Source organism: Myripristis murdjan, chromosome 13 (assembly GCF_902150065.1).
Source record: "Myripristis murdjan chromosome 13, fMyrMur1.1, whole genome shotgun sequence".
NCBI classification, from domain to species: domain Eukaryota; kingdom Metazoa; phylum Chordata; class Actinopteri; order Holocentriformes; family Holocentridae; genus Myripristis; species Myripristis murdjan.
In genome coordinates, this window is record NC_043992.1 from 6,008,860 (window position 1) to 6,031,302 (window position 22,443).

The 22,443-nt window shown below is 44.1% G+C and overlaps 1 protein-coding gene across 1 annotated transcript in view; it reads right to left on the reverse strand.

The window, feature by feature from the left end:
* The window catches only part of il1rap (interleukin 1 receptor accessory protein), a 29,286-nt gene extending 9,680 nt beyond the window's left edge, over nt 1-19,606 (reverse strand). Inside the window, exons 1-5 of the mRNA XM_030067488.1 lie at nt 19,428-19,606; nt 15,237-15,322; nt 8,610-8,799; nt 6,474-6,557; nt 1,287-1,482 (exon numbers count right to left, since the gene is read on the reverse strand). Coding sequence (XP_029923348.1) covers nt 1,287-1,482; nt 6,474-6,557; nt 8,610-8,799; nt 15,237-15,322; nt 19,428-19,429 — 558 coding nt within the window. The 5' untranslated portion in view covers nt 19,430-19,606. The remainder of the gene's footprint in view (nt 1-1,286; nt 1,483-6,473; nt 6,558-8,609; nt 8,800-15,236; nt 15,323-19,427) is intronic.
* Between the last annotated feature and the right edge of the window lie 2,837 nt (nt 19,607-22,443).

Sequence of the window (22,443 nt, forward strand, 5' to 3'; positions counted from 1 at the left end):
CATCAGTTTATCACTGTGCTGTAATTTCAGCCTTTAGTCGTGTTGATCATGTTGTGCTGCTGTGTTGGAGAGATTTGTTTTGGTTTGTTGAGTTTAGGCAACATCCACATGGAAACGTTTTTTTTTGAAAATGTGACTCTTCCTGTCCATTTCAATGTAAATTTCCGAGAAAAATCTCACAACTTCTGAGAAAAAAACTTGGTTATGGGTTGTACTAGTTTTTCTTATACTTCTCTTTCTTATACACTTCTAAAGGCTCTACATGTGCTGCCCCCTGCTGGCCGTGTCTCAGGCCTGCCGTTGATCACCTCATCAAATTCTACTTTGACATGGGATTTAGGAACAAGGAGATCCTGCTGATTTTAGCCCAGAATCAGCAGATTGTTTTCTTCAAGTCACAGCAACGTCTCTTCAGAGTCCAGATGCTGAGGAGAAGATTGTGATTCTGGACTCAAACCAGCAGGATTTGCTTCTGACTGGATCCCACAGGAGGAGAAAAAATAGTTTTCACTGTTTTCTCATAATTTTTTTCCTCTTAAATTTACAACAAATTTAATTCCCTTCAGTGGTATTAATACGCTGTTATAGAGATATTTTTTTTTTTTTTTTTTTTTTTGGAAAATGCAACTTTTGCAAATGCAAAAATTTTCTGAAAATCTTTCTGTGAACATGGCCTTTGTTTTTTTTGTTTTTTGAAATTGTGGAAGCCAGTCTAGAGGCTAGAGGCCAGAGCTCATGATAATGATATAAAGATGGTATAAAGATAAAGAATAAAAAACTGAGCAGTGATGCAGACCTCGTCATCCATCATCGCTCTGAGGTTCAGCTGCGTCACACGGCTAGTGGAACTTTTCTACTCTGACATTTTCAAAAAAAAAGTCCAGTGGAAGACGTCACAGATCAGTATCACTTCTATTTCGTGCACAGTCCAAAAAAAAAACAGGTTTTAATGTTCAGGTGTCTCTGGTTTGCCAGGACACTCCAGCAGACAGTCCTCTGTGCCAAACCGGCCGCATTTCACCAGCAACAAAACTATCAATGTTATTAATTATTTTCACGATTACGCAGGTGTTGTTTTTTTTTTTTTTTTTTTTTGAGTCCAGCAGACACAGTGGAGGTGACAGGACACAGCAGAGGGACAGACAGGCAGGCAGGCAGGCAGGCAGGCAGGCAGACAGACAGGCAGATAGGCAGGCAGACAGACAGACAGACAGACAGACAGGCAGATACAGGAAGTGGAGGACAGCCAGCAGAGCAGCGAGACAGGGAGGCGTGGGATGTCTCACATGGTACCAGGTGACCTTCGGGTTGCTGTCGGCGACTTCCTGCAGGTCGGGACATTCGAGCGTCTCGCCCCGCTGCAGCGTGATGACCGCCTTCTCGGGCGCCACGGCGAACGGAGGCCTGCAGCCGCCCGGAACCGTCTTGTTGTGCGGCAACACGTCCAGACGCATGGCGATCTTAGTGCATGACGATATGTTGCTAGGAGACAACAACATGATGTGTTATTGTGCGTGTCAACACAGAATGACACATTGTTAGGAGACAGATGTGTTTCCAAGGTTACTGACGGACAAAACAAAGACCTCGGTACACAGTGACTTGTTGCTAGGAGACAGGCACGTTACTAAGGTTGTTACACGATTAAACTTAGCTCTTTGTACATGATGAGTGTTTGCTAGCACAGGGGGTTTCAAAGTGGGGTTTGGGGCCCCTCAGAGGTCCTTGAGGGCCCTCCGGGGTGTCCTCTTAACTAAAACTGCTAGACGCTGTTAGACTGCAGGAAATGTGTGAGGCATCATTTTAGTATTTTTCTTCTGTCTTGTTTAATCTCACTGCTCTGTGTCAGTGTGGCATTCAAGTTTCAAGAAAGAAATTAAAACTCTTTAACCCTTTGATACCCGAGCAAATTCACTGGACTTCTTTAATGGAAAAAAGGTCAGACAATCACCATAAAAAAGTCAAAAAAATTTTAGATTTTTTTTTAATTACCAGTGAACTACCAGTTAATGAGGACCAACACTAAGATCCCAGCACAGGACACACAGTAACACTGGAAGACCTGATGTTGACTCAGACTGGAAGTGAGGTCTCATCTGGTGAAACTCTGCATTCACGCATGTACGTTTATATCAAATCACAGATCTGATAAGACATTTAGCTCTTCCTTTTCACATTTACGCAGCAGAAGCCTTTCATAAGCATCAACACAAGTAATCTGCCCTACCAACAGCATAAGATTCTGGTAATTTTCTTTTCTTTCTTTGTAGCTATTTCTTCATTAATACTACAGTGATTTTATTTTTATTTTTTGCTCATGTGTTTATTGCCTTTTTCCATTGCTTTTGAAAGAAATCAAGTGGATTTGCTCAAAGGGTTCATCTCAATGGGGCAGTGAGAGAGTCAGGACTCAGGTCTGATTTCTGCTTCTAAAAGACACATAACACAACACAAGGTGTGAAGAGATGAATAAAATAAAACCTCTACACTCTACAAACAGGTAACGCTGTGCTCCACCTCTTGTCAATCAAACCCAGTCAAGCCGACAGGGGCCAGATGAGCAAATCATGCATACACACAAAAACAATGCATATGCCATTTCTTCATTTATCTGGAGGCTGATCTGATGAGGAGGAAATGAATTCTGGCTAAATTTACAACTTTAGTCAGAATTTCTGATTTTTTCAAAATATTTTTTTTTAAAAAATAGATATATTGGAAGAAGTACACCTCAAGTTTCTGAGGTGCATCCTGAAAGTTAAAATGCCAACTTGTAATAATCTGGTCGATGGGGAACTGGGAAGACGCCCAGTTTTGTGTTGCAGTTAAAAAGAGAATTATTGGCTACTGGGGGAGGCTGACAGAGGCTAAAGAAACTAAACTCAGCCGGATAATGTATGATCATCCGCTCAGCCTGCATAATTCAGGTGTGTATGTGTGGCTGTGGGTTTTGCAAGTTCAGCAGAAACTGGACGACCCGGGTGTGTCTTCGCTTCGGCTGTAACAGCATCAACGGGTTGAAACTGGAGCAGAGGCTGAGAGACTGCTTTGTGCAAAAGAGGAATTCAGAATCTAAACAAAACAAGAGCTTAAACCAGAGCAGCATCTGCTGTTTGCAAACCAAAAGTACAGACGGGCTGTGAGGGACTTCAGGGTCACTGGGAAAAAAAAAAAGGACCGGACAGAAACCAGAGGATCTGCAGCCTCTGACCATCATTTGATGACAAGAACTTACGCATGATGAACAGCAAAGGTTTCTGCAAGGTTCATTATTTAAACCGCCCATCTATGGTTATACTAATTTTGTTATTACAATTAGATATTAAGAATAAGACTGAGATAAGAATGTCCTTCCTCTGTTCAAGTACCGTTTGCTGTGCTTCAGCCACGCCATGCGCCATCATGTCTTTACAGCTGTATGTGCTGTTTGTGATCCATACCATGTGATCACGGTCATAGAGTACAGAAATACATTAAATGAAATAAAAATGAAAAAATACAGCTGATTTGTTGGGAGACGCCCATCTGGCCTGGTTACCAGTTAAGTTAGGATCAGCAGAATACAAACTGACTTTAACAGAATGCAGACTCAGAGACCACAGAGCTAAAGGAAACGGTAAAAGGTCACTGACGGAAACAGGAAGGCAACTCTGCCTGTTCACTGACACGGAAACCCTTTTCTTGTGCACGCAGTCCAGTTATGACAACTAAAAAAAAAAAAAAAAATTCAAAATGAGGTTCCAGACTTTAAATCAAACACTGACAAGCTTCGTCTGCTGCTTTGACCCGCAGCTCGCCTCCGTCTGCGCCAGCACCCAGCAGAACCACAACCCTTTAGCCTGCATGCAGCCGCTGTAATGTTAGCAGAAATATTAATACTCAGAAATATTAATTTCCACAGCTTCACTACATGTGCAGCGTGACACACTCACTGCTGTCTGCTGAGAGAGGAGGCTTCTCGTCAGCTGTGTTTTTCTTTTCACACAGCAGCTTCAGCTCAAGTCTCAGTCCACAGGTTCTCTGCAGGTTCCACAGGTTTTCATGGTTTTACTCCATCCTAATTATTTTTTTTACCTGGACTACACAATATAACGTCAATTTCTTTACTATGAGTACTTGAAGAAGTAGCAGCAGCAGTAGTAGTAGTAGTGGTAGCAGTAGTAGTAGTGGTAGTAGAAGTAGCAGTAGTAGTAGTAGTAGTAATAATGGTAGAAGCGGTAGTAGTAGTAGTAATAATGATAGTAGTTGCAGTAGTAGCAGCAGTAGTAGTAGTAGTTTCAGTAGTAGCAGTAGTAGTAGTAGTTGTAGTAGTAATAATAATGCAGTTGCAGTAGTAGTACTAGCAGTAGTAGTAGTAGTAAAAATGGTAGTAGTTGCAGTAGTAGTAGTAGTAGTAGTAGTAGTAGTAGTAATAGTAATAGTAGCAGTAGTAGTAGTGGTAATCGTGGCAGTAGTAGTAGCAGTAGCAGTGGCAGTAGTAGTGAGTTTGCATGTACTGCAGGGTTTGAGTCATATTTCATGTCGACTGATAATCACACTGATTACAGCCAGTTACTGATCACTGCATGTTACTGATCACAGCATGTTATTGATCAGATCATGTTACTGATCACAGCGTGTTGTGTCATTGATCACAGCGTGTTAGTGATCAGAGCTGTGCTGCTGCAGGAGCATCACTCACACTGAACTCCTTCGTGTGAGCTTCACAAGGCACAGGAAAAGACAACGTTGTGTGAGTTTTTGCTGTAAAGGATAATGCACTTCCTGGCAGAGGCTGAGGACTTATCTCCATCTACCATAAAACACTGAGCAAGTCACCGCTCGCGTGTGTGTGTGTGTGTGTGTGTGTGTGTGTGTGTGTGTCTGTGGTTATTGATGTAGCACCATAAAACCCTCCAGTGCAGATTGATTTTCTGAGAATTTCACCCTGGTCTCGGCTGACTAGAAGCTTCAGCCTCTTAACAGAGTCAGAGTGTTGAGTTCAGGAGCAGCTGGGAATATCTATGTGCGGTCAAAGTGAACGACTCTCTGTAGATATCACTGTTTCTTGGATAAATGCACCTCTGTGGTCCCATCTGAACTGTTTGGTGGCCATGGTAACTAGGGGTCAGGGCCTCATTTAGGACAATAATACAGATGAACGGTTCCTAATTTACTCAGAGACAAAATGCAGTGTCCCACATGAAAGGCCACTAAGACTGTTGGACGCTGACTGGACGCTGACTTGCTCCTGCTGTTGGTATGATCTGCCATGAACACAACCAGAAGCAAGGCAAACTATTCAGCCACCAACCGGCGCATTAGCTCCACCGAGAAAAATGCATTTGTGGGGTGGTTTGTCCTGTCTGAGCCACTGTAGATAGATAGTTTTTTGGCCCCTGAGACCAAACGTCACCGAGTTGGGGGTGGTCGGTATCAACTCGTGATGGCCCAAGGTATAAGATAACAGGAAATCATAGTGAAAAAAACTTAGCAAAAAACATTCTGAGGGGTGGACCTGGCTCCCGGCCTAAGAAAGATGGAGAAGCAACACCGTTTATGAACACTACGTCCATTTCTGTCTTCAGCTCAGTTTAAATCACGGGACCAAGAAGCCAGTGAGTAAAAATGTGTCTTTAGCCTGATATTAATAAAAACAGATGTGGAATTAGAACAGCTAATCTCTAACAGCAACTGGTTCCACAGCGACTGCAGAGGCTCTAGTTTGAGTCGTGATCGCGGGACGTACAAGTCGATTCGTTGTCAGATCTAAATGTAAATCATCTTAAAAATCTCCAGTTAAAGTCTGCATGTGATGCATGCAGACCAGGTGCAAAGGTGGCCTTCCTGTCTTGACCATCAGATCCTCCCCCAGCTGCTGATGTCATCACTGTCACCTAGCAACACTCCACTTTAAATTGGTAAAGTGTCGTTCAGCATCACTTGCAGCTTTGGGACGCCGCCAGATGTTCACTGAAACCGGACCGTCAACCAAAACAGCTGATGTGTCCGATGCTCCGAGCCACTTTAGCTGATTGGATCTGGAGCGGCCGAGTGTCGGCATCCAAAGAACCGAAAAAGTTTAAAACCGTAAAACGAACAATAAACACTAACATCACTGTATTGTGCTTCAAATTCATTTATCTCCGCTGGACTACTTGGTCACTGATCCCTCCTTTGTTTCAGCAGGTATGAAGGGTGGAATTCAAAATGACACAATAAAAACGTGGCTGATGAATCACAAAATAGAGATGAAAGTGTAACTGGCCTGATAAATGTGTTTTTTTGGGGGAGTAAAAACAGACACCTGGCTGAGACAGCGGCTCAAAACCAAGACATGAATTCTGCAGGCAACCAAAATAACGGATACACAATTTTACAGGATTATGAAGAGAAATAAAACATTAAAAGGGAGAATGAAAGTCGATGCAGCATACAGTTTCAAAAGGCAATCTCCCTAAGTGACATCTATCTGTTTAACTATGGGCTCTTACCGTAGCATACAGATGTACTGTCCTGTGTCATTGGCAGCCGCAGGTTGCAGCCACAGCCTCTCCCTCTCCTTGCTGAGCCTCTGGCTGCAGAACAAATCAGATTAGACTCAGAAAAAAACGTAAATCAGATAAGCTTCAATTAGAATTACATTAGGACAACTCTAATGTCCTCAGTGAGGCTAATTACACAGCTCTGGTCCAAAATGCTATATATCCACTTTGGGAAAGGAAATCATTAGCTCCAGTTCATCATTCAGTTAACAGTGAAATCTACTGGATCCACTGTGTTAAAGTCAGTCAGGCTCTTCAGTTCCAGGCTGTGAGCTGAGCAGAAGCTTCATGTCAACGTGCTGCTGCCAGTCAGTCTGGGACATGAGAGGTCACGATTTTTCCCAGCGCTGACCATTTCCTCCTCAGACATTACAAACAAGCTGTCATCCCTCTGGAGGTCCGCAGGCCTCGGAGTTGTTTATCTCTTTTTCTGTCGTTACTGTTACAAACATTTGCCCCACTTTATTTGCTGCGTACAGCCCCGCATCGGCGGCAGCCAGGCGTGTGTCGACGCCCCGCCCTGCGACACTTCACGCCACCGTCCTATTTCCAGGCTGTGTGTGGCCTTCACACACCGCAGCACGAGTGTGTTTTCAGCTTCACACCTGCTGAAACCATTATTACTGCTGGTTTTGTCACTATTACAGCGACATCATCTGGTTGTAGCTCTGTTGCTGCTGTTATTTCCTCTTCCTGCTGGGTGGCTGTATTCCAGTCGCTGTGGAGGCTTCAACAAAATCTCTGCAGACTTCCTATCGACTTTGGACCATTTTTCATTGACTCAGCGTCCCCAGAACACCCCACCCCCCACTTGATATAGGGCCCAAACTCTGTTCTAGGGACTTCCCAAGGCCCTATTGACTTGGGCGCTGGCCTCAGTGCCTCCAAAACCGTCCCTGTGGTGATGTTATTTTTTCTGTAGCTCTTACTGTTTTGCTACAGTATTGTTGTGACAGTTGGTATGGGGCCCAAATTGCAGCTCGGGGACTCAGGTTCTATTGATTTCCCTTTAAACTGAGTCAGCGCCCCCTGAAAACCCCTCTTCCCCCATGGGACTTGGTTCCACGTCTCTAGCCACTGCAGTCGTTTAGTTATGTGACTGACAGCTCGGCCTGCTGGTGGCGCTGGAGGGAAGGTGATCGGGTCATCAAACCTGACCCAGTTTGATCCTCTAGGCAACACGAATGACATCACCAAAATTTCAAACAGACCTGGCTATATGTCGCTGTGGACCGCACTGCTGACTGGCCAATACGACATACGTCATGAAAAGTCAGTGGACATTGGCTCATATTTAGGTCCAGTCATAGCGTTCAACCACTTCCTGTTTAATGTTAGCGTTTGACAGTGTTACACGATACGTACGTTACACTGCAGCTTCAGCACATCTCTGAGCTTCCCACCCCGAGCGGGACGTCTGTAAGTCACAAATCAGCATCGAAACTTTTATTCTAAATTAGGACAAACTGAAGGTATAAAAATGATGTGCTATTTACACAAACACCATCTGTACAGGTGGACGTCACTAATCACATACACTCACATTAATGTAACTATATAGTGTTTTTTTTTTAGTATTTTTTGTGTGTACCCGTCATTTTCCGTGTGTTTTTGCTGCAGTTTTGTGCTCGACTCCCCTGTGAAGTCCTTCCGTCGCAGAGCAGATTTAGCCTCACAAAGAGACGAACTGCGTTTCCATTCCAAGAGAAGAGAAGAAGAACCCGCCGCCGCTTCGTCTGTCACCGTTATTTTGTCATTTCTCTCGTTTTTTCCATTTCAAACTCTGCTGGTCTCTTTTCCTAAAAACTAAATCAGCAACTTTTACTACCACTACATTTTAAATCACACACTTTTTACTGCCACTGAAGCACATTTTTACACCTAAACAGGATGAATCTGTTTCCAGACTGGCATCCCGACTGGACTGAACTCACCTGCGATTGATAAACTGTCTGACCAACCACAGTGAGGCATCGCAAACGCCTTATAAACACACTGATAAACCTTTGAAATTCTGTTCTCAGGTTACAATGGTGATAAGAGTGAGACGGTCCTGCATGCATGGGAACCGTCCCGTCAGCTCACCTGGATTTGATTGGCTGCTCCAGGACGTGGCCAGCAGGAATGTGGTACCAGAAGAGGGTGAGGCCGGCGCTCTGGGCCGAGCTGTAGTTGTAGATGGAGGGATAAGAGAATAAAGGACAGGAGAGCCAGCCAGCCTCCCCCTCCAACACCGCTAGCTCACCCCGCTGGCCCCAGTCATGACACATGGGCTCTGAGAGAGAAAGAGAGAGGGATAGAGAAAGCAGAAATCCAATCAGGATCTTTTCTTCTTCTTCAAATTAAACTTTCTAGTCACAGAGAGATTTATCCCGGTGAATCTGCATGTTCAGTCTAACATCTACAAAATGTTTCAGGGTTCCTTGAGAAGGCTTCAGGGATCCTAGAGCAAGTCGTAGGGGTCTAAGAAGAGGATTTAGGAGTTCCAGAGGGAGTTCAGGTTGGTCTTGAGAAGATTTCGGGGGTCCTAGATGCGGATTCAGAAGTCTTAGAGGGGGATTTAGGAGTTTAAGAGCGTTTTGGGGGTCCTAGAGGGGGACATTCCTGGGCCCTAGAGGGGGTTTTAGGGAGTTTAGGCTGGACTGGAGAGGGTTTTCTAGAGCGGAAGTTATTGAGTTGGCTTCAGGGTTCCTTAAGGGGGTTTCGGGGGTGCCGGATGAGATTCAGCGTTCCTAAACGAAGTTCGGGAGTTCTTAGGGGTTTAGACGGGATTTGAGGTTTAGATAAAAGGCAGTTCAGGGGCTGTTGGGGTGTTTCAGGGGTCATTGAGAGGAATTGAGGCCTTCCAGGAGCCTTGGAGGGGGTTTCTGTTGGCCTTGAGAAAGTTTCAGGGTTCCTTAAGAGGGTCTCAGGGGTTGTAGAAGGTGTTCTTTTGTCTTTGACTGGGGTTAAAGGGGTCCTACAGGAGGTTCTAGGCCCTTGCTGTAGAAAAAAACGTGATATTAACTGTTAAAATGAATTGAATAGTTCTCATTATTATCCCCCTACTACCTCAGGTAACTCAACCATTTTAAATGAGGGTTCTTAAAAACTGTGTGTGTGTGTGTGTGTGTGTGTGGAGGTTGTCCACTTTGATAATTAAAGCAGTAGGATTTTTATCCATCGAGCTGCCGGGGGGATTCAAACGAGACTCGTGTCTGTTTCAGATGAGTCTGATGGGGAAAGTGTTTTGATTGGAGCGCGGCTGCTCTCTGAGCTGCAATAAGATTAAAGTTGAATGATGTCGTAGCGTTTTACAAGCTCAGTAATGAATATAGCCACTAAGCTCTGTTTGAGTCTCACATAAAAACTGTAAATCAATGGAGGAGGAGCATCCTGGCTCAACGCCAAGTGTGTGTGTGTGCGTGTGTGTGTGTGCTCTGCTCCATTCTATCAGTCTAATCAGTCCTCTGCTCTGTTATCCATTTTTTCTTCAATTGAAAATTATTATTTAAAATTACATGAAAAATAAAAGGATCAAGCAAAGAAATGAGTTTATGGCAAACAATTACAACGATGAATAAAAAGACAAATATGTTTAAATAAATGAATAAGCACAACAATACCTAGTTAAATATATTTAAACAAATAAATACGTAAATAGAAAAACGATAAATCACACTTGGTTGTTGAAATGTTAAAAACAAAACCAAAAAGACATTTACGCACACATTTACTGCACACCTTCACAATAAAACTGAACCGCTACTGAGTTTGCATGTATTTTATACTACATTTCATATTTTTAGAATATTTTCAGGGTGTACGCTGCGCGCCTAAGTGAAATTCTGTTGAGCCACAGCAATATCAGATGTGACGGGTTACACCAACCAATGGACATCAGTGCATCATAAATATAGCTGAGAGGATTTAACAAATTAAAAGCCAGAGGGATAAAACAGGTCACAGACGGCTTTTCTCTGTCGGCCCTTTTCGCCTGGAAGGAAACGCAGCGAGGCTCTTTCATTTGGTTTGTAATTGAAGTTTTTCAGCAATCGGCAGGAGCTCCACTTGCCTGGTACAAAGGAAAAAGTGTATTTTTAAAAATTCCCTGTGTCTGGGAGAGTTGGCCATCCAGCGCCCAGCGAACAGTGAGAAGGACTACAAAAATATGAACTCTAAGATGCTTCATGAGGCACATCTGATCCTTGGTGAATGGTTCCTCATGCAGGGGAAAAGGAAAGAAAAGGCAGATCCTGAATTTCCCTGAATACTGAAAATATACAGCTTTGTTATCCAAGAAAATAATGATAAGTAATCTACTGGCAGCAGTAAATATTGTACAGCCTCTTCTAGGGATGGCGAAATGGAAAATTTTCTTGGTCGACCACTGGGCCTCATTAATTGGTTTATTTCGGTTAACCGAGAATATTATGATATTACTTTTCCCCGGCAGAGGAGGAATAGGAGGAGGGAGCGTTTCAGTGTGAAAAAGTCCTGAAAACCCAACAGTGCTGCTGCTTTTAGGAAAACTCATGTGGAGGACTTTATTCCGCTGATGGAAAACTGGAGTGAAGAAAGTGTGAAGGCTCTGAAAGTTCATGTTCATATCGTAGTGGAATGAATGGAAACCAGCGGCTGGAGGAAAGGGAGGAGAAATGATATGGCAGATCTGAAATCCCACTGCTCGCTTTGGGAGGAGATCAGCAGGAACATTCTGGAGAGAAAACTCTGGACATGCAGAGGAACTGGGACGGGACTTTAAAGAGGATAAATTCTCCTCACAAAATAATGGTCTTCTAATGGACAGCCTGATCAATACGGCCTTCAAAAATATTAGCCCAGCCCTGGTCTCCTTTGGCAGCATGCATACTCTTTGTGGGTGTGAAGACCTAGAGACAAACTGGCGGCCTGTTCTGGGTCCCGAGCCTCAGTTTGAGACCCGGACTGCAGGATATTAGGAGGAGGCGCTGCGATGCTGCCTGCCGGAACACCGGCTGGATTAATGGAGGCTCTCTACACCTTAGTGGTAGTGTTGGGACAGTGTGTGTGTGTGTGTGTGTGTGTGTGTGTGTGCTGGTGCAGCAGTGTGCTGGTAATTGACCTGTCAGGTTTTCCCAGTGAGAGTATTAGTCTTTCTATTAAAATCTCCTCCAGCATCCGTCCACCTCCCTGTCCTCCCACCCCATCCATCCATTCACCACACACACACACACACACACACACACACACACACTCCATCCCTCATCTATACTGTGATCCACATATCTCCATGCCCTTCATGGTTTTCATGCAGACCGGGGTTTCAGACATACAAACTTCTCAGAGGCAGAAATAATCTAATTGGCTGAGTTAAACCTCAGTGGGCGGAGCCAAGGAACTACAGATTTTCTAGCTAAGTAACATTAGACTGAAGCTTGAGGAACAACCTGATATTAGAGAAGTTAATATTCAGTGTACAGGGACAATAATACAGCCTTCTTTCATTGGCGTAGAAGCTTCCTTGTTAGGTTGTGTTTTTAGCAAATATTCCACGTGCCTCGTTTTAGCAGGAATTAGGTTTTTTCATTTGTAAAATGTCAAGTGGTTCCTTAAGCCAGGAACAGCCCCAACCATCACTTCAGACAAAAAGAGTGGAGATCAGAGTTCCCTAAAAGGCCAAAAGCAACCACAAACGTGACGGGGAGGGAAACCACTACTGTATCGCTGCTACGCTTCAACCACTGATCCACTTTCTGGGTTTGTTTTGTCTCGTCTTCCCGCTCAGAGTGAACAAACATCCTCGCTCGACGACCACAGCAGCAGATTTAAACCACACACACACTTCTGACACCTTCAGGGAACCCAGAGGGAGAACTGAGGGTAACATGCGAAACTCCCAAACCGAGTCAAACCGAGAATTAACCTTTAGCCAAACGCTGCGTTCTTAGGCTCCACCCACCCTGGGTTCACTAAAGATAAACTACTGTGTGTGATGGTGATGTGTGTGCTTGTGTCTTACCAGTGTTTTCTGTTACCATCTGCTGCTGTGAAGGCCCGGTGTCCTCACGGGAATCATTAAAGTCTCATCTCATCTTATCCACCCACATTCCTTCAACCCCATCCATCTATCTGCTCTCAATATGCCAATCCCCCCACCGCCCACACCCTTTGCTCCCACCCAGCCCCACACCCTCACCTCCCACCCTGCGAGGCGCCCGCCTCCCCACCCGCCCACGCGCCGCACAGACAGGCTTACAAATGACCCCCTCGTCTGCGAAACGATCCGCTCCCGTCCCGCGGGGCCAGGCGCAGATTTTTAATTAACCCTGCAGAGCTGAGAGACGTTCTCTGCCTTCTTTAACGTCACGCAGCAGAACAAGACGGCACCAGACTCTTCAGAGTTCAGTGTGTGTGTGTAGAGTTATGGGGCAACGCGTTTTTCATTACTTTTTATTCTTATTCCATTTTCAGTTTTTGTTGTGAATTCAGTTTTGTTTTTAGAGAGCCCTCACAGGGTCATGATGACAATTTTCTTTCCCATTCCCTCGCGATAACTCTTGCGTGACCTTGCAGCAGTTTGTGTTCTCTCGCAATAAATAAACAGGCATGTGGTGATGTGGTGAGTGAAAGTAAAATTAAAAGCATAATCACATCATGAGACCTCTGCGCTGGGAACAGCTGACAGGAACACGAGTGGAAAACTGGACTCGGTAAGTCTGAGTCCAGTCTGCAGAGTGGGTTCTCTGGTCCCAGTTGATTGTTCTAGTGTGAAAATGTTTAGTTGGAGTTGAGCTGGTCTTGGCGTCATTGTCAGTGACTATGTTTACATGCACACCATATTCCGATTCAGGTCAATATTCCGGTTTCCAGTAATTTTCTGAATAAGGTGTTTATATGCACTGCAGCAACTGGAATATTCCGTTTACATGTTACTTGGCATAACCCGTGTTTCGGCGTATTCCGCTCTCTTATTTAATGCAACACTCAACCTGCAGGGGGCAGCAGTACGCGTATAGGCATCTGGTCTGCTGGAAATACAGAAGAAGATTTCTTTTTTTTTAGTTTTCTCCCATCGATATCCTCCATGATATTTAAGTCTTTGATTAGCTGAAGGCAGACTGAAGTCTCCTGGCTCTTGCTGCTGTTCGCCACGTTGTTCTCCCCACTTGCAGTAACCATAGCAACAAAGACGCCCCAGGATTCATTGTGAATCGAGCATGCGCAGACGTAACTGAATATTCCGGTTCGGGGCATTTTCCGATTAAGGTGTTTCCATGGCACAATATTCCGGTTGGAACAGGCATATGCCAGGGGTCTTATTCGGAATTCTCTCCAACCAGAATATGACCTTAATCGGGTTCGGTGCGTGTTTACATGACTCGCGCGCAACCAGAATATAGAGGATATTCCGAATAATACAGGAATATGGTGTGCATGTAAACATGGTCAGCATGAGTTAGTTGTTTTATTCTAATCTGGCTGCTGTTTGTCAGAATGGCTCTTCACTTTGTGAAGGCAGTGACTCCCGGTCATGTCCACGTCCCAGTCTCAATGACCATGAGCACCAACGACATCTTCTGTGGATTTTTAGTTTAGTTTAGTTAGCTTTGTAGTGTGCAATATCGTTTCACTTAGTTCTCATTTTTTTTTCTAAAGTCTAGTTTTTATTTGTTATTTCAATTCACTAAAATATTTTTGCACAATTTTTTTCAGTTAACTCTAATAACTTTGGTCAGGTGTTTTTTAGTTGTGTTTAAAGGCAGAAACACACAATTACCTAAAAATGTTGTTGCTGTTTGCCTTGAAGACTGATGACGACAGCGACAGAAAGAAATTCAGTTTTAAACAAAAGTTTGCTCACTTTGCGTTTAACACCCCATGAAGTGAGGCTCTTTGTTGATTTGATGTATTTCCTGTTGAAACAGGAAGTTTGAGGGCGGGACGCGGTGCAGGGAAGTGCAAACCAACAGGATCTCAGTTTGGGACAGAAACACTTTTATTTTGAAGGGACAGGTGGATGGGAGAGGATGTCTAACGATTTGTGAAGGTTTTACTGGTTGAAAGTTTAATTTCCCACCACTAGTGTAGGATGATGTCACTCCCTGCATTGCAATACCCATACTCCCATACTATTTAGTAGGAAAAAAAAGAATTAGTATGTTCAGTGACAGCAGAAGAGACAGGAAGACAGAAGATCAGAAATATGACAGATGACAGCGCAGTATGAAACAGCACCGGCATTTTGACAACAACATTCAAATGTGGAGCTACGGACGGCGGCGGAAGTGAGCAAGAGGGGCGGACTTCAGGGACGATGTGTGTAGTGTGTCCCAATAGTATGCATACGCATGCATACTGCATACTACACTACATACTTTGTAAGGGCAGCTGCAGTACATACTAAAAATAAAAAGTACTTGTCTGGAACGCAGCCACAGTTTAAGACGCTGTGGGTGACAGGAAGTCGAGGTCATGTGAGGTCATGTGAGGTCGTTTCATGGCATGTGTTTCTGTGGAATTCTCTGGCGAATCGGTTAAAATTCTGTCCAGATACTTTTGATAAATTACATTAAAAAAGAGTAAAGGGACAGTATGAACTTATGGAGTAGCAGTTATGTTAAGATGATGGTCTTTGATTTTGGTTTTTTGACTCGTGTCCTTTTATTAAATTATGTTAGCCTAACCACAATTATAATTGTCAGACTGTCTAGTTTGTGTTATGTATTTATTAATGGGACACTTGTCACTCACCCGACTGGTCGCTGGACTGACTGACAGCCGGCTTCGCCCCGCCCAGGCAGACGGAGAGGAAGAGGAGGGTGGAGATGAAGAATGCCCTGCAGAGAGACACTGTTATTGTGCCAGTCCCTCATCAGCATTGTTATTCATAATGGGGGCAATGAATTTCAATGAAAAACACAAACACTCATCTTATTAGTAAAAACAGTGTAATAGCATAATAACAGCATAATAGCACAACTGACAAACAGAGGTGTGTGTGTGTGTGTGTGTGTGTGTGTGATTCAGGGGGAGAAATCACTTATTGATCCACACAGTCAGTGTTAGGCACAATGGGTTTTGCTCTCTCTCTCTTTTTTTTTAGTCTTTTCTATATATTTTTTCCTCTCAGCTGTTCAACCTGTTAGTTCCTCTCCTCTTTCCAAGTTCTGTCCTTCCTCAGATGAAGGTAAACAAACTGCATAAGTTAGAGGTGGAGAAGCAGGCAGAGGTCATTATCATCCCTCCGTCTCATTCCTCCCATAACTCCCATATTAATTCACCCTCCATTGATTTAGCACTCGCTGCTGCCATGAGGATGGATGGGAAGGGGCGAGAGACCCTGACAGCAACGGGATCAGAAAGAGGGATCATGTGTGTGTGTGTGTGTGTGTGTGTGTGTGTGTGTGTGTGTGTGTGTGTGCAGCAGCAAAAACGAAACATCATAAAAGAGAACTATCAGCAGTGTGTGGTAATCCTACAGTTCCTGTTTTTCACTGAGTCTCCATCTTTGTTGCTAAGCACTCGTCGCTGTGCTGTTTCTGCACTGCCGCTCCCAGAGACCACCTGTCAATCAAACAGTGTGGGCGGGACTTGGAGTTCTCTTAATGGCAATCCACTACTAGGAAATTTATTTGTCATTATACAACAAATTGTATAACGAAATTAGTTTAAGTTACAAACCCCACCTGTGCACCTGTTTGATCCGCCGCCAGATTAAATGTTGGGTGTCAGTAGCACAGAAAACGTGGAGAGCACGAAAAATGAACCAATAAGAACCATCAGGAGGGGAGCCTGATGTGCAAAAAACTTCGTATTTTTGTGCAAACCCATAAATACAGCAGCATATGATGGCCATTGTGAGGGCAAAGATAATCTGAGATTATAAAGTCACAAATTTACAAGCAAAAACTTGGAGAAATAGTCTCTCTTATAATTTTTCCTGTCTGTGGCTCCACGTGTGCTGCCCCCTGCTGGCCGTGTCTCAGGCCTGCAGCTGATCACCTCAGCAGATTCTACTTTGACATGGGATTTAGGAACAAGGAGATCCTGCTGATTTTATTCTTTCTTCTTTTTTTCTTTCTTGCATTCGTTATTATTTAGCTCTTGCTTTTTACGCACCAGGTATATAGATTATATTTTATTTATTTAAACTGCCCCACAATTCCATCTCTGTTGTAATCCGGAGGCCAAGCAACGACATTTCGTTGCAAAAAACTCACTGCTGTGTTTTTTTTTTTTTTTGTGCAATGACAATAAAGAAAGTCTAAGTCTAAGTCTAAGTCTAAGTATATTTTAGCCCAGAATCACCAGATTGTTTTCTTCTGAATCGGCCCAAGTCACAGCAACGTCTCTTCAGAGTCCAGATGCTGAGGAGGAGATTGTGATTCTGGACTCAAACCAGCAGGATTCCCTTCTGACTGAATCCCACAGGAGAACAAACTAGTTTTCACTGGTTTTTCTATTTGTAAATTTTTCCTCATAAATTTACGAATTTAATCTCATAAATTTGTGATTATTTTCTCATAAATTTACCACTTTAATCTAAGAGAATATCCAATTTTTCTTCTTTTATGACTTTTTATGACTTGAGTCTACATTATTTTGAGTTTGTTTTCCTCACTGTATTATTCCCTGTCCCCCAGCTTTTTCCCCCTACAGTGGCCCTAACACAATGTTGTACAGCTGCTGTGAAAGCTGCAAAAGAACCCAAAACAGCCTGAGCCGAGCCGTCCTGCGCCTTGCAAGGCGTCGTCCTGCAGGAGTCGGCGTGGCTGCAGCTCCCTGCTCAGCACACAAGGTTTAACAGCTGGCGGGCCCCGGCACCGCAGCATCATGTCAGTGACCGCAGCAGACTCTGTTTTGATGAGATTATTTTCTTCTTTTTTTGTCTGCCAGCATTTAACAATGAGCATTCTCTTTTTAAAAACAAGGAGAGAAAAAACTCGCCATCACGTTCTGCCTCATTTGGTCCTTTTTATTTGGCTGCATGGGATTTTGAGCCTGAATTAACTGTCACGTTTTTGCATCGACCGTTTTGCACTTCAGGACTCTCCTGACGATAAACACCACCGACATCTGCTGTGAAACATAAAGAGCTGATCAGGAGGCATCTCAGGTTGAGTCTGACCTGACACACACACACACACACACACACACACACACACACAATTGCCAGTGACTGCCATGGGAGCCGATGTGTCATGGTAGGCAGATCAGGAGTGGAGCTGCTAGTGGATCCCAGGAGGGACATACATAGCGTGTGTGTGTGTGGTGTGTGTGTGTGTGTGTGTGTGTGTGCGCGAGATGAGGTCCTAAGTGAGGAACTGTACAGGCTAAAGATGCTCACGCCCCCTGCCCTGGAGGATTCTGGGTAGGTAATTTGTTATTTTCTAGTGACCTTGCAAGGCGTTCAGGGTTTAAGCTTCTCAGAGTGAGACAGTGATGATGAAGAGGAGGAGGAGGAGGAGGAGGAAGATATATGTATGAAAGTGGCACTTCCTCGCAGGTGTAAATCTGTTTAATTAGAGGTAGACATCTGATGATGACGATGATGATGATGATGATGATGAAGAAGAGCGTAAGTGTGACCTCATTTAGTTTCCTGTTTGAATTCGATGCAGACATCTTTCCTGCTGATGCGAAATCTCATCACTTTGCAACTTCCTGCCAGTTGTGGTTTTAATTAAGGCAAAGGACAGTTACCACGGTGATGAAGATGATAATGATGATGATGACGGTGTGATGAAGAGGCAGGTGGGGCGCTGTGCTGTTCTGCTGACTATGTTAAAGCAGCTTCCTCTGATCTGATTCACATAATCTGATTATCTGAGTGGATCGATAGGGGCTGCCCAGGTCTGCAGCAACACAAACACACACACACACACACACACACTGTTCAAACAATCAGCCTGTCAAAACCCTTTGAACCAGTCAGCCATGTCTGCTGCCTGTAGCCTGTTTTCACTGTTAAATAGTAAGATTAATTTGAGGAGAATATATAATCAATATTCAAAAATCACTTTTTAAACTGGAAAATAATGTGAAGTCATAATTTCATTGTGTTTTTATGAAGCCAGTCGTTAATTGTCTACTGGCTTAATTTCACACCTCCAAAATGTGTCTGGGGGAAAAAGACAAAATACTAAGAGAATTTTTACGCTGCAGAACGTTATTCAAAAAACAATTACGTTTCCAATACACCAACCATGCTGTGCGTGCACGCCTTTAAACCTCTGAAAAGCTGTGAGAGAAGAAGAGGTTTACCATTCAGGGGAGGGAAATCGTACTGTAGATAGGCTCCAGCCCTTATGCATGCAGCTCGCTCCGCAAGAACAGACTCACACACCAGATTCCATTCTCAAAACCTGCTGTTTTAATGTTGCTCTGCTCACCGACGACGCCGTGACACCTCGGGATTGTTTTGCAACACGACATATTTTGCTTGTGTCTCCGGGTGACATCGGCAAAGAAAAGATCCAGCAAGCAACCCTTTACATCAATAAAATCTCAACTTCTTTACTTGTTCACTCCGCTCGTATTTCTGCGGAAGAAGACCGCGGGCTAATGGGAGAAGGGATCGTTCAAGTTAAAGAATTGTTGAATTAGGTTCAGATCGATGTAGTGGATGTATGCCGAATTTATGGGCAGATCAAAACGACATCTAAAATATCCCTGGTGCTGTGTTAGCTTTCACTGGTACATCGCGACAGTTTTCAAAGGAGTTTTGGCTCCTTTCTAAATAACACGGACATTCTCAGTCGTTTGGTCTGATCCTTTTATCCGGAGCGAATCAGTGTGAAGCAGAGTAAGATTGCATGATCATTAAAAGTTATTCTGAAAATAATGCAAATGACAAGGCTGATACAACCCCAAGCCGTGTCAGCGCCAGGGTCCATAAGGGTGTTCGTGTAAAAACAAAAGGAGAAAAGAGCGTTCACTTACATGGACAGCAGCTCGGCTCGGTCCGGTCGGGATGAACCAGTCGGAGTTTACAGACCGAGACTCCCGGTGGTGGGCGGGGCAGGACGGGGTGGGGTGTCCCGGCAGGCGTGTGGGGCGAGGCAGGACCGAGGGTTTCCCAGGCTTGCTGTGTGTGTGTGTGTGTGTGTGTGTGTGTGTGTGTGTGTGTGTGTGTGTGTGTGTGTGTGTGTGTGTGCTGACTCAGATGGGCTCACCTCCATACAGCCCCGGGGCACCGGGGGCGACGGGAGGAGGAGGGGGAGGTGATTAACGGGACCATTCACGTGTAGCGACGGTAAATCTCCAGAAGTAACGGCACCGACAGCGACCAGGTGCGTGCACCGCCGCTGCGCGCACCTGGGAACTCATCGAAGTTGAGCAGCCGAACCGGGCGGAGCAGTCCGGATTATTAATCACCCTCGGATTAACTTCATACGACAATTAAGTAATTAAGGCCCGGACGTATGCGGGGATCCAGAGCGGCTGGCAGCAGCTCGGCGGGCGCAGGTCCGGCTGCTGGAGTGACGGGGAACCCGGCCGCCCGCGGTCCTCCTGCGCGTCTCCGTCCAGGCAGAGCCAAACTGAGCGCCTGTCTGCCCGAAAAGTGCAGAAAAGGCGCTGGGAGCGAAGTGAGGCTGAAGGAAGTAGAAGTGGAGTTTCATTCCGGTTGACGCTCCTCCTCCACACACACACACACACACACACACACACACACACCAGTTGCGACATCATCCGCGGCATTTCCCAACCTGCCCCTGACTCACTGCTCAAACTTTATCAGCAGTCCATCCTGTACAACAGCAGAAGACACACACACACACACTCTCTCTCTCTCTCTCTCTCTCTCTCTCTCTCTCTCTCTCTCTCTCTCTCTCTCTCTCACACACACACACACACACACGCACACTCGATCTGGTGTGAAAACAACCTGTCTTCTCTTGGTTTAGGCTGTATTTCTCTAGAAATGTGATTCTGTCTATATGCTATATAGATGCAAGTCTACATGTATATATCTATGGGGGCCATTCTATAAGTTGCGTGTCTATACATTCAAGTCTAGATCGTATATGCGACATTATTATTTTACACTAGGCTACAACGACAACAACAACAACAACAACAACAATAATAATAATAACAATAAATATACTTTATCGATACATTACCTTTCATACGGGGGTGCAGCTCAAAGTGCTTTACAATAAAGTGAAGAAAAAACAAGAGAATAAAATAAAGCCAGACAATTTAATACAAGAGCAAATCCTCCGTCATTAAACCATGCAATCAAATGAAAACCAAAAAAAAAAACAAACAAAACAAAACAAAACAAAGGAGAACATAAAAACAGGAAACCATGTACAAGAACAGAATAGAGGAATAAAACAAAGGAAGTTAGCGTAATGTTTTTCTTTTTACGGACAGTTTTAGAAAACAAATGTGCGTCCGTAAAAAGAAAAACGTTACGATAATTTACTTAGGACATAATGAACCTACACCACCTAAAACAAAGGAAGCATAACAATTAATTTTTTCTATTGTGATTTAAAAGTGTTCACAGAGCTGCAGCTCCTACAGCCTCCGGCAGGGAGTACTTGTATATGTATATGTAGCCTATGTAGGCTATATATGTAGGCCTATGTATAATATGGGCATGCTTTTCTATCTATTAAATGTACACACAGAAAAATAATTGTTCTAAAACGGCAGTTCCATGAAGAACCATCAGTTACTGAAGAATCACCCATTTCATGGATGGATCCTTGTTTGGGGGAAAAAAAAAACTGAGAACAGTTTGCACTGCACTGAACCGAGCGGCTCCACCAAGAGGAATCTGTGATGGTTCTCTTAAAGCTCCACTGTGAGGAACTGTTTTTGGTTTCGGTTGGCACCTTTTTTTAATCCTTTAATAAAAATGAGAGTTAAAAGCTACTTCTGTGTGCATTTCCTCTTCTGTCTTATTTGAAGTAACCATTGCTGGGGTTCCTAAAAGAACTGTTTATTTTTATTTTATTTTATTTAGTTTTTATTTAGTCATTTTTGGCTCTTGGAGTCAGTTTTCAACTAATCAAAGAAATGGTCTGAAAGGGTCTTTGTAGAACCATAAAATTATTCCTCTAGCATCACTATGAAGAACCACTCTATAGGTTCCAGTTGGCACCTTTATTTTTGTGTGTGTACACATGAAATTATTAATGTCACTGTAATTTAACTTTAATTTACCTTCAGTGTGTCCTAGGCCAGGCTTTGCAGCGGCCTGGCTTGACACCTTCACTTGGTGTTCCAGCAAACATTTGAGGGTCAAGGAGACAAAATCCTGAATATGGTTTTCAAACCGTGGGCCAGTGCCCTCAGGATTACACTGTGAACTTTCATTTTGTATTCGGTGGTTGCACCAGCTGTACTCTCATCCTCTCCAAACTCCCCATGCAGCCTCTCCTTCTTCCTGGATCTTTGACAAGGCAGTGCAGCTTGAGTCACTGCTTCACAGTCCTCATTCTGCAGTTTGACGTTTGCCCAACAAAGTTGTCTGCTGATCTCTGGACAGTTTCAGAATCCATGGCATATTTCCTGAGGTTCTCCTGTGTGCCAGCGGAGGGATGATGAGCTGTCAGATTCATTCCAGCTGTTTGGAGATGTTTAGACAGAGGAGACATCAGACGTCAAGGCCTCAATCTACGCTTTTGCCTTCACACACACAGATGGTTTCATGTTTTCATTTTCAGTGATGGCTGTGAGTGTCACTTCAAGTTCAATGCAATGCTAGTTCAGCATAGAGACTTTCCTCTGTGGAACCAAAAGATCCAAACATCTTTCACCCACCACCGTGTCTCTCCGATGAGTGACCGGCACCTGTGAAGTGTATGGTGGGTAATTTCTTCCCAAACACCCAGTCTCTGATAGGAATACAGCAATGTCATTTAACACAGAGAACAGGGACACACTGTCGCACTGTCAATGACCACACCTGTGGTATCGGCAAGCTCCAGATTTAAAACGT